Source organism: Carassius auratus, unplaced genomic scaffold (assembly GCF_003368295.1).
Source record: "Carassius auratus strain Wakin unplaced genomic scaffold, ASM336829v1 scaf_tig00214021, whole genome shotgun sequence".
Lineage (NCBI taxonomy): Eukaryota > Metazoa > Chordata > Actinopteri > Cypriniformes > Cyprinidae > Carassius > Carassius auratus.
This window is the reverse complement of record NW_020527496.1, coordinates 1,622,701-1,633,353: the sequence shown is the minus strand read 5'-3', so window position 1 is coordinate 1,633,353 and position 10,653 is coordinate 1,622,701. Positions and strand designations below refer to the sequence as shown.

Below are 10,653 nucleotides of genomic sequence, written 5' to 3'. Positions count from 1 at the left end.
TGTTTCAGTGTAACCTTTGATAACAGCCAACAATTTTGTTGAGAAATCCTGAAGAAATGATAATAGAACTGGAAATATTAACCATTTAGAAATTAAATTATGGGATCAAACCCAAATCCTTTTTTATGTGATAATTCACCCAAAAATGAAACTTGTGCCATCATATACTTATTTTGATGCTGTTCCAAACCTCTGTGACAAAATAGATTTTGAAGGAATCTTTTTTTCTGAGACATTTTTTCTAAATTTCTTCTTTTATATTCCACAAAAGTCATTCAAACTGGTTTGGATAGAGGTGAGTAAATGACAGAATCTTAATTTTTGGGTAAACTATCCCTTTAAGAATCAAATAATGATTATTTTTTATTGTAAGATGGTTTACAATTTATTTTAGATTCTTATAGGACTCTTTTTTGATCCTACTGTAATTGATTAAAAATTTTGACACTTAAAAAAAAAAAAACACACAGATGTTGATTTTTTTGTCTCGAGTAAGACAGTTTGACATTCACGTTACATGATTTGAAACATTTTACAGTGCACCGCAATAAAATAAATGATCATTCAAGTTTTCATAACCACTGGCCAAATTCAACTTAGTCATTTTCCAAAACCGCTAAGCAAATATATACAGTTTCAGTACATACCACATAGAGACGCTGTTGTTGCTGCTGCTCTTGTTAAATATAATATAAATATCATAAATATACGCTGAATCTGACTGCTAGCCATGGTTTGTTTTGGTTGGTTTTGTCCTCACGTAATGTCACAGCTTCCAAACGCTATCAAAGCAAAAGCCTACTGGCGCTTGTGATTCTTTAGCTCCTCCCACACGTCACGCCTACAGACGCTCGTGTTTTTCCGGGAAAAATCGGTACAGACTATCTTTCTCTTATGAATATAATAAAACTAAAGACTTTTTGGAGTTATGAAGGATGCAGTACTACTCTATAGGTACTCAAGATTAACAGGATATTGAGTGAAAACGAGCATTTCATCCCCCCTTTAAATCATCTTTCGGAGCAAGGGGGCAGCTTGCATACTTTGCGTATAGGGAGCATCAGCTCTGCTACCAAACAATTTTCGTAAAGTGCATTAACGAATTTGATGTAGTTTTTGCAAAAATGGACATTAGGCTACATTTCCACAATACTTCAGAGTATTATGAACAAACTTGGTATGTTTTATAACAAGCATGACCTGAGGGCATTTGAGTCGTTTCCGCCTAGTGCCACCTACTGGTCAAAATATATAGACATTTGACATGTCTGCTTATAATTTATAAATGGCTTGGTCAATAATCATAATATTGGTCTCATTACATTCAGAACTGCATACTGAATCGAACAATACCTTATTTTCCTATGTTCCTTTCTTGTCATCACCAATTGTTGAGTATTGTATTAAAATGCTGCATCACCAAATGTCTTTACCCGGAGTCTCCAACCCTACTCCAATAGTCAAAACCAGCTCAGATTTACCATCTTGCTCTCTTAAACGTTTTAAAGCATGTTGTAAGCAGAAATGTGTCAAACAAAGGAAATCCATATTATTAATTATTTACACAACATAAACTATATCACTGTTTTCAGAGATGAGAAAATCATTTATTTTTCAGAAAGATCATTTAAAATTCTACAGTTTTTTATCAAAACATCTCTGTATGAAGGGGGGGGGGTATTTTAACAAGTAGAACCAAGAACTAAGAGAAGAAGTTAGCAGCCATTTTCCTATGTCTATTGGGAACTCCAGATAAAGTTTGAGCAGGAGCTGCAGCTCTAGTGTGACGTGAATTATTTCCCAAACCCTTCACAACAGAATTTGCCACTTGAATGAATTGCCCTTCTTCAGTGGGCTCAGTGATTTTCTTTTCGTCGCAGTTGGGATGAAAATACCTGTAGTACATAATTTTCACTAGTATTCCAATGGCGTACAAACCCAGTAGTGTCGGAATCACCATATACGGGTTTAAGGATCTCCAGCAGCCTGCATACTCAAACACCCTCCAGCACCAGAAGCCCAGCAGCATCATTGTGTCCAAAGCCATGAAGCTATAATAGAGAATTGACTTAAATTTTATGCTTCCTGTTGATATATTAAACCAGCAGAAGTACCAGATGAGTCCAACAGAAGCTCTGTAGAGCCATTCCCAACCAGAATGTTCCATGTAATTTGTTTTCTGGCTCCAGGCCGCTAAAACCAGCAGCATCCACAGGGACAGGAAGTGAGCTATGATGTAGCATGGCAATACACTGCAGAAGAGTGCCAGAGCAGTTACACGGGGAATGATCAGCAACAAGTTCCACAGGAAGTAGACACCAGTGGAGATCCAACTCATCTTGCGTTTTTTAGGAAGAAAGGCACGCATGTTGCGGTGGTACATAGCAACGCTACTGGAAATTGCAGCAGCTGATGTGAGGATTTTTAAACCTGTAACAAAAAAAACATTGCATGTTATTATTAAACAATATCACATGATGCATTAGTGCTGTTCTTCATAATAGTCACAGCTAGTGATGGGTGCTTTCAAAACACTGCTCTGTGAAGCTTGGAAACCTTTGATTAATTTAAAATGAATCATTTGTTTTGAACCAGTGATTCAGAGGGCGAAAACCGCCAAAATAATTTCTCTAAGTATTTTGGCATAACTGTTTTTAAAGGTTTTGAGATTTCAATGGTTTGCCGCTAGGGGCGATCTCCATGAACCTCTGAACCAGTGTTTATTGTTTTATATGATAGTAGATAATTTGTAATTGTTTTAGTTGTAATTATTAGTCTTGTTGATCTGATTAAACAAGCTCTCCATAAAACAAACAAAACAAGCCCTACAAATAGTTATTAATATAATAGATCTGCTATGCTTCTGCATCACAATAAGAACTGAAACTTGCTACTGCCAATACATCCACAGATATGCTTATGTAGGCATGTATGTAATACTGCTGCTGCACATGATATAACCTACGAATATAGCATACATGCAATCACCCCCTAGCAGATCTATACAGGTGGAGCTGGGGAGGGGGAAGGGCTTGGATTCTGAATGAAAAGAAACCAATCAGCTGCGCTGTGTGAATAATTATGTGATTACATCAGACTGAGTTGGAACCTTTTGGTCTGCGCTATCTAGAGTTTCATGACTTCGTAAAACATAATATTATAAATGACACTTTATATTTAATGGCATTATATGATTTGTTAATTGCATTTAAGAGATTGCACTTTCAATAAAACTTTGCAACTGGTTAAAATGGATATGTTTGAGCTGAGTTTTGGTATGGTGTTGCAGGTGCTAAATGATTGAATGAATTTCCCAGTATGGGTTCTTTCTTACTTTACTTGGTTTAGGGACACATAAGAATTATGATCTGAAAAATAATTAGGTAGGTGCTCTGGATTTGAGACAGACCTGTAATAAGCTCCAGCTCTCCTCTCTGTAGGATTATAGACATCATGAGTGTGAGTTGTGGGGCACTTTCAGAGAATGTCTCAAAAAGACGAAGCATCTGAAGATCGTGGCTCAGGTACACAGCTATACCCTCTGTGAAACTATTAGTGTGCTGAAGAAAATGTGTTGTGGAGATCTCTATCACTCCAGCATACCTGTGAACACAAGGTACTTGCTTTAACTCAAACAACACTTAAGCAAAATAATATTATAAACAACAGTGAGGCCACAGTTTATTAAGATGTGTAAATAGTTTGAGTCCTGTTTCAGTTCTCAATCACATTTGTGTGAACAATGTTTTTAAGTGCTCTATTTTATTGAGCATTAGTCTTGTAAAACAGAAGTATACTTAATTGTAGCTACTGAATGTGCACTTGCAATGTATAATACTTCAAACCTTAAAAGTTAACCATATTTCAAAGCAATATAAAGATATACTCAAGTCCTAATTAATTGGGTAAAAAAGCACTCTAGTTCAATTAATTGCATTTACAGTTTTTCTCAGTCACATTTTTCGAAGCAGGATTAACATTCTCTTAACTGAAAGTGAAATTGCCACAACAGTTTACACCACAAAAAAAGAGAAGTCACTGACTTTTTTGAGACATGTAGGATTCCGCTTACAGCACTTCTCATTTATTTTTCTCATTTATTCTCATATATTTTACAAATTTATGGTATCTGTAAACAGTGATTCAGAGTCACACACCTCTGACTGTCATTCAATTATGTGTAAGAGTTCAATGCTGCAAGCAAATCGATGTAAACAGAGACCAATAGATTACTAGAAATATATATATATATATATATATTTTTTTTTTTAAGTAATGCCTCGTAAATAATCGTGATTGTGTTATATGTTAACTGAAAATTCACCACTGCTCATTCATTTTTACACACTCTTTTCTTTTCCATTTACACCACCACCACCACACATTCTGAAAATTGTCTGAAAACATGGCATTCACTTAAGTATATTCTTTTGAAGTATATTATTTCAGTAATAAGCAGTCTTTTTGTAAAAGTATGCTAAAGCGTACTTTCTCACAACAGTATTCAAGGACAATTGAGTAGCAAATCTGTCACAAACCTGAGGTAGACTCCAAGCTGTAGGAAGTGGAATGGTTTGATCAATGAATGCCGGGCTGTAAATTTCTCCACCTTAGTCTCAATCTTCTCCAGTAACTCAGAGTACCAGAGCCAGCTGAACACCTGTAACAACACCGAAGAGCCCAGCAGCAGAAAGATCATCACTGCCATATACACATAGGACCCATCCTGATAGAATGACACAACAGTCCAAATGTCCAGCGCTATATCCAGCAGGAACAATAACAGTCCTAACAAAGTAAACAGATACTCCAATAAAGTGTAATGATAAGGGAAGCTCTCCTCCATCTTACCAAGTGAGAGAAAACTCACAGTATAATAATAATAAAAAAATTACAAAAACCTCCCTTTAAAAAACCTCCTGGGTCTATCCCGAAACAGAAAGTAATCTTTGTGCTCTTTCATAAACTCCTTCTTTAAATAAGTAGTGTCAGAATGTAGTGATGTCACAAACATGTCTAGACCAGACTGGTTCAAAGTAGGATATGCTCTCTTCACTATAGGGATGGGAACCGAATATCGGTTCTTATTCAGAACCGGTTTTGTTCTTTGAAAAGAACCGGAACCGTGAGCAATTTCTAAGTTTCGGTCCTGAAAACGGTTCTTGTGCAACACGTGACCAAGCGCTGTGAGCAGCCTTGCGCCGCTGTTCTGAGTATTCTGCATTTCGGGGGCGTGGCCAAGATGGCGAACGAGACACACGTTTTGTGTCCTGAGAGAGTAATTTTCTTTTTGCACCATGTGAACAACTGTAACTAAAATCGTTTACGCTTGTACAGTGTGAATTTCTAAAACGCTGCGAGGGAGTAGTCTTATGCTTCGAGTTTTTTTGTTGTTGTTGTTTGTATTTGATATATCATTTAAACGATGGCAGAGAAGAGACCTGTAAAGAGCAAAGATAAAATGGCAGCTGGGCGAGTAAAAGATTCGCTTGAACACATGGAAGTGCACTTATATGCACGTAAGAATGATGCAGGTACCTATCCGATACCTTTGCCCGAATCAGAACCTTGTACTCCAGATTCTAAGAGAAGTTGGCCCGAACCTACACTCGGGGAAGTACAAGACAATATAGTCAAGATATTGGTGGAGAAAATGAGTCAGAATACAGCTGATCTTAATCAAGAAATAAAACAAAACCGTGAGTGTGTCAATTCTTTGAAGGAAGCCACAGAATACCTCTTTCAGGAGTTGAAGGATGTAAAGTCAGACATCTCTAATATGAAAACAATGAGTGAAGAAAACCAGAAACGGATAACGGAGTTGGAGGACAAGCTCAATGAAACAGAAAGGTACCAGAGACGGTGGAACTTGCGGCTGTATGGACTGGGAGAAGAGGAAGGAGAGGATTTTAAAGCTCGAGTTGTTCAAATCTGCCGCTTTGTCATTCCGGATAATGAGGACGCCTGTCAGCAGCACATTGATGTCAGCCACAGAGTCGGCAGGAAGAACGCGGAGAAGATTCGTCCAGTTATTATCAGGTTCGTCACCAGGTCTACAAGGGATCTCATCTGGAAGAACGCTAAAGGATCTGAGTATTTAAAAACTAGGAAGTTGCGTTTTGGGGAGGATCTGACTACAAAAGACAAGGAGGCTCGTAACAAACTGTGCCCTCAGATTGATGCTGCACATAAAGAAGGAAAAAGAGCTTTCTACGTGGGAGCTAAAGCAATAATAGATGAAAAAGAAGTTCGAAAAAAAAAGTTGTTTGCCTCGTGAGGTGTTTTTCTTTATTTGTATTATTATTATTTATTTTATTTTTTTTATACACCTGGTCTCTGATTGAGATGTTAATTTATAAGCTCCATTTTGGAGTGCGTTGGACTTTAAGGTACATGATATTTATCATCCCTCACGCTGATAGATTCATCTTAATATACACACTGGATAACTGACTGACTATTTATTTAGTTACATTGTTCTTTGGCGTTTGATAGCCTGTTTTCTTCACGGATTGATTTTTTTTCTACACAATGTCTTTATGTTTATACTTGTTTAATGTGAGGGGTATTCGTGATATGTTAAAAAGAAAAGCAATTTTTTTATATCTCAAGAAATTCAAGGTGGACTTTTACTTTTTGCAAGAGACTCATGCTTTAGGAACTGACTATACATTTTGGAGGAATCAATGGAGAGATAATCTTTGGCTGTCTTGCGCAAGCAGTAATTCTGCGGGTGTTGCGATTTTGAGTGGAATGTTTAAAGGAAAAATACTTAAAAGTAATGTACACTTATCTGGAAGATGGGTAATTTTGATACTAGAGACAGAAGGTAATATTGTTATTTTAGGTAACATTTACGGATATAATAACAAAAATGAGAATCAAACTTTGTTGCAGAGTTTTGAAGAGGAGTTTCTCTTTCATCATCTCGTGTTCGAGATCCACCTATGGGAAGGGCATCCGTACCTGACCTCTGCAGAAGCATCCAATTGCACCAAGTCTGGCTAGACAAACAGAAGCGCGCAGCCAATGCCAGGTAAGGGCCCGCCCCCTTACCTAGGGGTATAATAATGGCTGCAGCGCTGCTATTCCCCAGTTGACATTCGCTTCTCGCGATCTCTGCATTGACACAGTTCGGTTGGATTACGATGCTCACCTTCGTGTCTTCAGGAGGACATATCAATTGATCAGCCTCCGCCAGACGTGACTGTCGTCTTGTGTTCTGCATTCAGGGCCGCCGCGCTCTCGTCGTTTTCACCTGCTCCCACGGCTGCCCGCCACGGATTTTTCCAATTTCTTCTCCGGTATGTCGCTTTCTGTACATAACGCTTCTCCGGGGAATAGCCTATCACGGGCCTGCCCGGCCACGTGTGGAGCATTCATCACTGCTAAGGACCTTCACCCGTTCTGCGTGGTTTGCTTGGGCCTTAAACACGCTCAAGAATCCTTGGAGAACGCGGAAAATTGCAGTCATTGCCTTATGCTGCCCAAAAATGTTTTACGACGCCATCTTAAGGTTTCAGCGACCCAGTGCTCCGAGCTCAGTTTTACTGACTCAGATCTGGGACACGGTGATGACGACGCGCTACCGGGGGACTCCCGGGGCGCCTCCTCACTTGTTTGGGCTGACCAGCCCAATCCCGCATTCCCCGAAGAGGACATCTTCGCGGGCAACCTCATGCTCGCCAACGAACCGGCAGGTTCCGGCGATGAGGATGATGCGGCCCTTTTCGGGGTCTCAGAGGACGAGGATGCCATCCCGCCCTCTGGCGTTCCCCAGGCTAGCGGCCACGCAGCCCTGCCTCAGTCCATCCTCCTGGAAGTGTGTGAGCGACATTGAGTGGCCGGCTCCACAGAGCGCCACTGACCAGGAGAGGGATATTTGCGACGGAAAAGTGTTGGGATCTCCTCCCGGTCCGGGGAAACAACTCTTCCCCGTCCTTCCAGCGTGTGCTAAGCATATGAGGCACAACTGGAGCGAACCGCTCGACTTCAAACACGGCCTTTCGGGCCTTGAAGTAAAGGATATGGCAGCTCGTGGTATGGGCGACCCCCCCGCTATCGAGCCTTCCATCGCCAGGCACCTTAACCCCGCTCAGGGCGGGCTGCTTACTCCCCCTAAGCCGGTCTTGCCCAACAAGCTGGACCGTTTTTCTGCCTCAGTTCACCAGGCCGCATACAAGTCCTCGGCCTTGGCTGTCAGGTCCCTGAACGTCTCGTCTCTCCTCTCCGCTTACCAGGCGGTGATTTTGGACGAATTAGGGCAACAGCTAAAAAAGCGAACTCCTTCTCTACACTTGTGGAAGGATATCCTCACGGTGAACGACCTCGTCCTTCGTAATGCTCGGCAGGCCGTCCAAGCCTGCGGGCGCTCTATGGCGCTTTCTGTGGTGGGAGAGCGCGCGCTCTGGCTTAACCTGTCAGGCCTTCCTGACAGTGAGAAGCGGCGCATCGCGGGCGCGTCGATGTAGCCCGATTGGGCTCTCTTCGGCCCCGCCGTCGCATTGATGCAACAACGGTGTGACGACAAAAAGAAGGAGGACTAGGCCTTCAAGTTATGTCTTCCTAGGGGGAAAAATCGACTCCCGCCGCGGCCGCGGCTGGAGGACCATCTAACCCTACCCCCATCGACTCGAAACGTAAGCGGCCTGCCTGATGTTCGATTGATGGAGGCATCGAGTCCGCGTTCATGGGCCACGAGCCCTTCGGACTCTCTCCCTGTCCCAGGACCCCCGTTCAAAAGACGCAGGGTCTCACGCGGATGGATCGATTCCTCTCCGTTCGAGGCTGCCCAGCCCATGTGTTTAATGAACGTTGTGTGTTCCCCCCTCACGTTCAGGGGGTCTGTTGTGAGGAAAAGTGCAAAAGCAGTGTCACCACACTGCATACACTCTGTTCCCCTCACCCAACCAATAAAGGCTTCGGCCCCAGTGTTTCCCCAACACAAAACACACAGAAAAAAAACCACATTAAAACAAACGAATCAAATGAATTCGTTACGGAGAGAGGATCTCTCACTTGCGAATCACGAATGGGCTTGGCAAACTGTTTCGGCTCCCGAGTGGGTGATGCGTTCTATATTGCAGGGATACAGACTGCAGTTTGCAATGAAACCCCCACATTTCAACGGCGTTCTCTCTTCACACACAGAAGAGAACGCCTCACACATTCTGAAAGAGGAAATATCCTCCCTCCTAAACAAGGGAGCGATTCAGGTGGTGCCCCCCACTCTGATGAATCAGGGATATTCTCGTTATTTCCTGGTCCCAAAAAAGGACAGCGCTCTCCGCCCTATTCTGGACCTTCGTGTGTTAAACAAACATTTGAGGAAATACAATTTCAGAATGCTGACTCATGGCTCACTCGCCCGTGCCATAAAACAGAACGACTGGTTCACATCGGTCGACCTGAAAGATGCTTTCTTCCATATAAGCATTTATCCGCCACACAGGAAGTTTCTTCGTTTCGCCTACCAAGGCACATGTTACGAATTCACAGTTCTGCCGTTTGGGCTCAGTCTAAGCCCCCGGTGTTTCTGTCTGTGTGCGGAGGCGGGTTTAGCACCCATGAGAATGTCAGGTATGAGGATTCTGACATACATAGACGATTGGCTAATCATAGCCGAATCGAAAGAGAAAGTGTTGCAGGACACCTGCCGTGTGCTCACGCACATCACATCTCTCGGGTTCAGAGTGAATGTGAGCAAGAGCAATTTTACACCCAGTCAGAATGTCATTTTCCTGGGTTTGGAGTTGAACTCAGTCTCCATGCATTTGCGTCTCTCTCAAGAGCACGTTTTCTCTCTCATGAACTGTCTGTCGCAGTTCAGAGAGGGGGCGAAAGTACAACATCGCACATGCCTCAGGCTGCAGGGTCTTATGGCTTCATCAATCCAGGTTGTACCGCTGGGACTCCTGAGAATGAGAGCGTTCATGAAATGGGTTTTGTTACTACATTTCAGCCCGACGCGCGATCTTTGCCGCTCTGTAATAGTGACGCGCGCCTGCTCGGCAGCCTTGCGCCACTGGAAGAGCGCAGACTTTTACTCACATGGAACCCCTCTGGGGACAGTTATGATGCAGAAAGTTGTGACGACAGATGCGTCCTTAACAGGCTGGGGTGCCACCCAGGAGGGCAGAACGGTGAACGGTCTGTGGCCGAGCAGACTACGTTCAGCGCACATAAATTATTTAGAGTTTATGGCCGTATGGAAAGCTCTGAATCATTTTCTGCTTCACCTGCAGGGACATCATTGTGCTCGTACGCTGCGACAATACCACGACAGTGGCTTATATCAACCGTCAGGGCGGCGTGTGCTCGTCGAAACTTCACGCTCTAGCTTACAAGCTTCTAGTGTGGAGCGGGCGGGTTTTCCTGTCGTTACGCGCGACTCATGTTCCCGGCCTTCTAAACAGAGGCGCGGATCTTCTATCAAGGGGAAACCCAATCTACGGAGATTGGCGCCTTCACCCGCAGATAGTGGATATGTTATGGATGAGATTTGGACAGGCAACCGTAGATCTATTCGCCTCGCGCGAAAACTACCATTGTCCTATGTTCTTCTCGCTAAAGGACGTGGACGCACCCCTCGGGGTAGATGCACTGGCCCACCCGTGGCCCAGAGTGCTGCTGTATGCCTTTCCTCTCCTGTGC

General features: G+C 42.9%; 1 protein-coding gene across 1 annotated transcript; it reads right to left on the bottom strand.

The window, feature by feature from the left end:
• Nucleotides 1-1,674: 1,674 nt before the first annotated feature.
• On the bottom strand, nucleotides 1,675-4,907 carry LOC113090829 (XK-related protein 8-like). Its single transcript, XM_026256439.1, has 3 exons — nucleotides 4,539-4,907; nucleotides 3,410-3,603; nucleotides 1,675-2,430 (listed from the first exon to the last, which is right to left on the bottom strand). Exons 1-3 carry the CDS (start codon nucleotides 4,844-4,846, stop codon nucleotides 1,703-1,705), a joined length of 1,230 nt encoding a protein of 409 aa, XP_026112224.1. The 5' UTR covers nucleotides 4,847-4,907; the 3' UTR covers nucleotides 1,675-1,702.
• Nucleotides 4,908-10,653: the final 5,746 nt, after the last annotated feature.

Coding starts and splice junctions, on each gene's coding strand:
- LOC113090829 (XM_026256439.1), bottom strand. CDS start 4,846: ATGGAGGAGAGCTTCCCTTATCATTACACTTTATTGGAGTATCTGTTT. Junction 3,604..4,538: donor CAGCTTGGAGTCTACCTCAG/GTTTGTGACAGA, acceptor TTGTGTTCACAG/GTATGCTGGAGTGATAGAGA. Junction 2,431..3,409: donor AGAGCTGGAGCTTATTACAG/GTCTGTCTCAAA, acceptor TTTTTGTTACAG/GTTTAAAAATCCTCACATCA.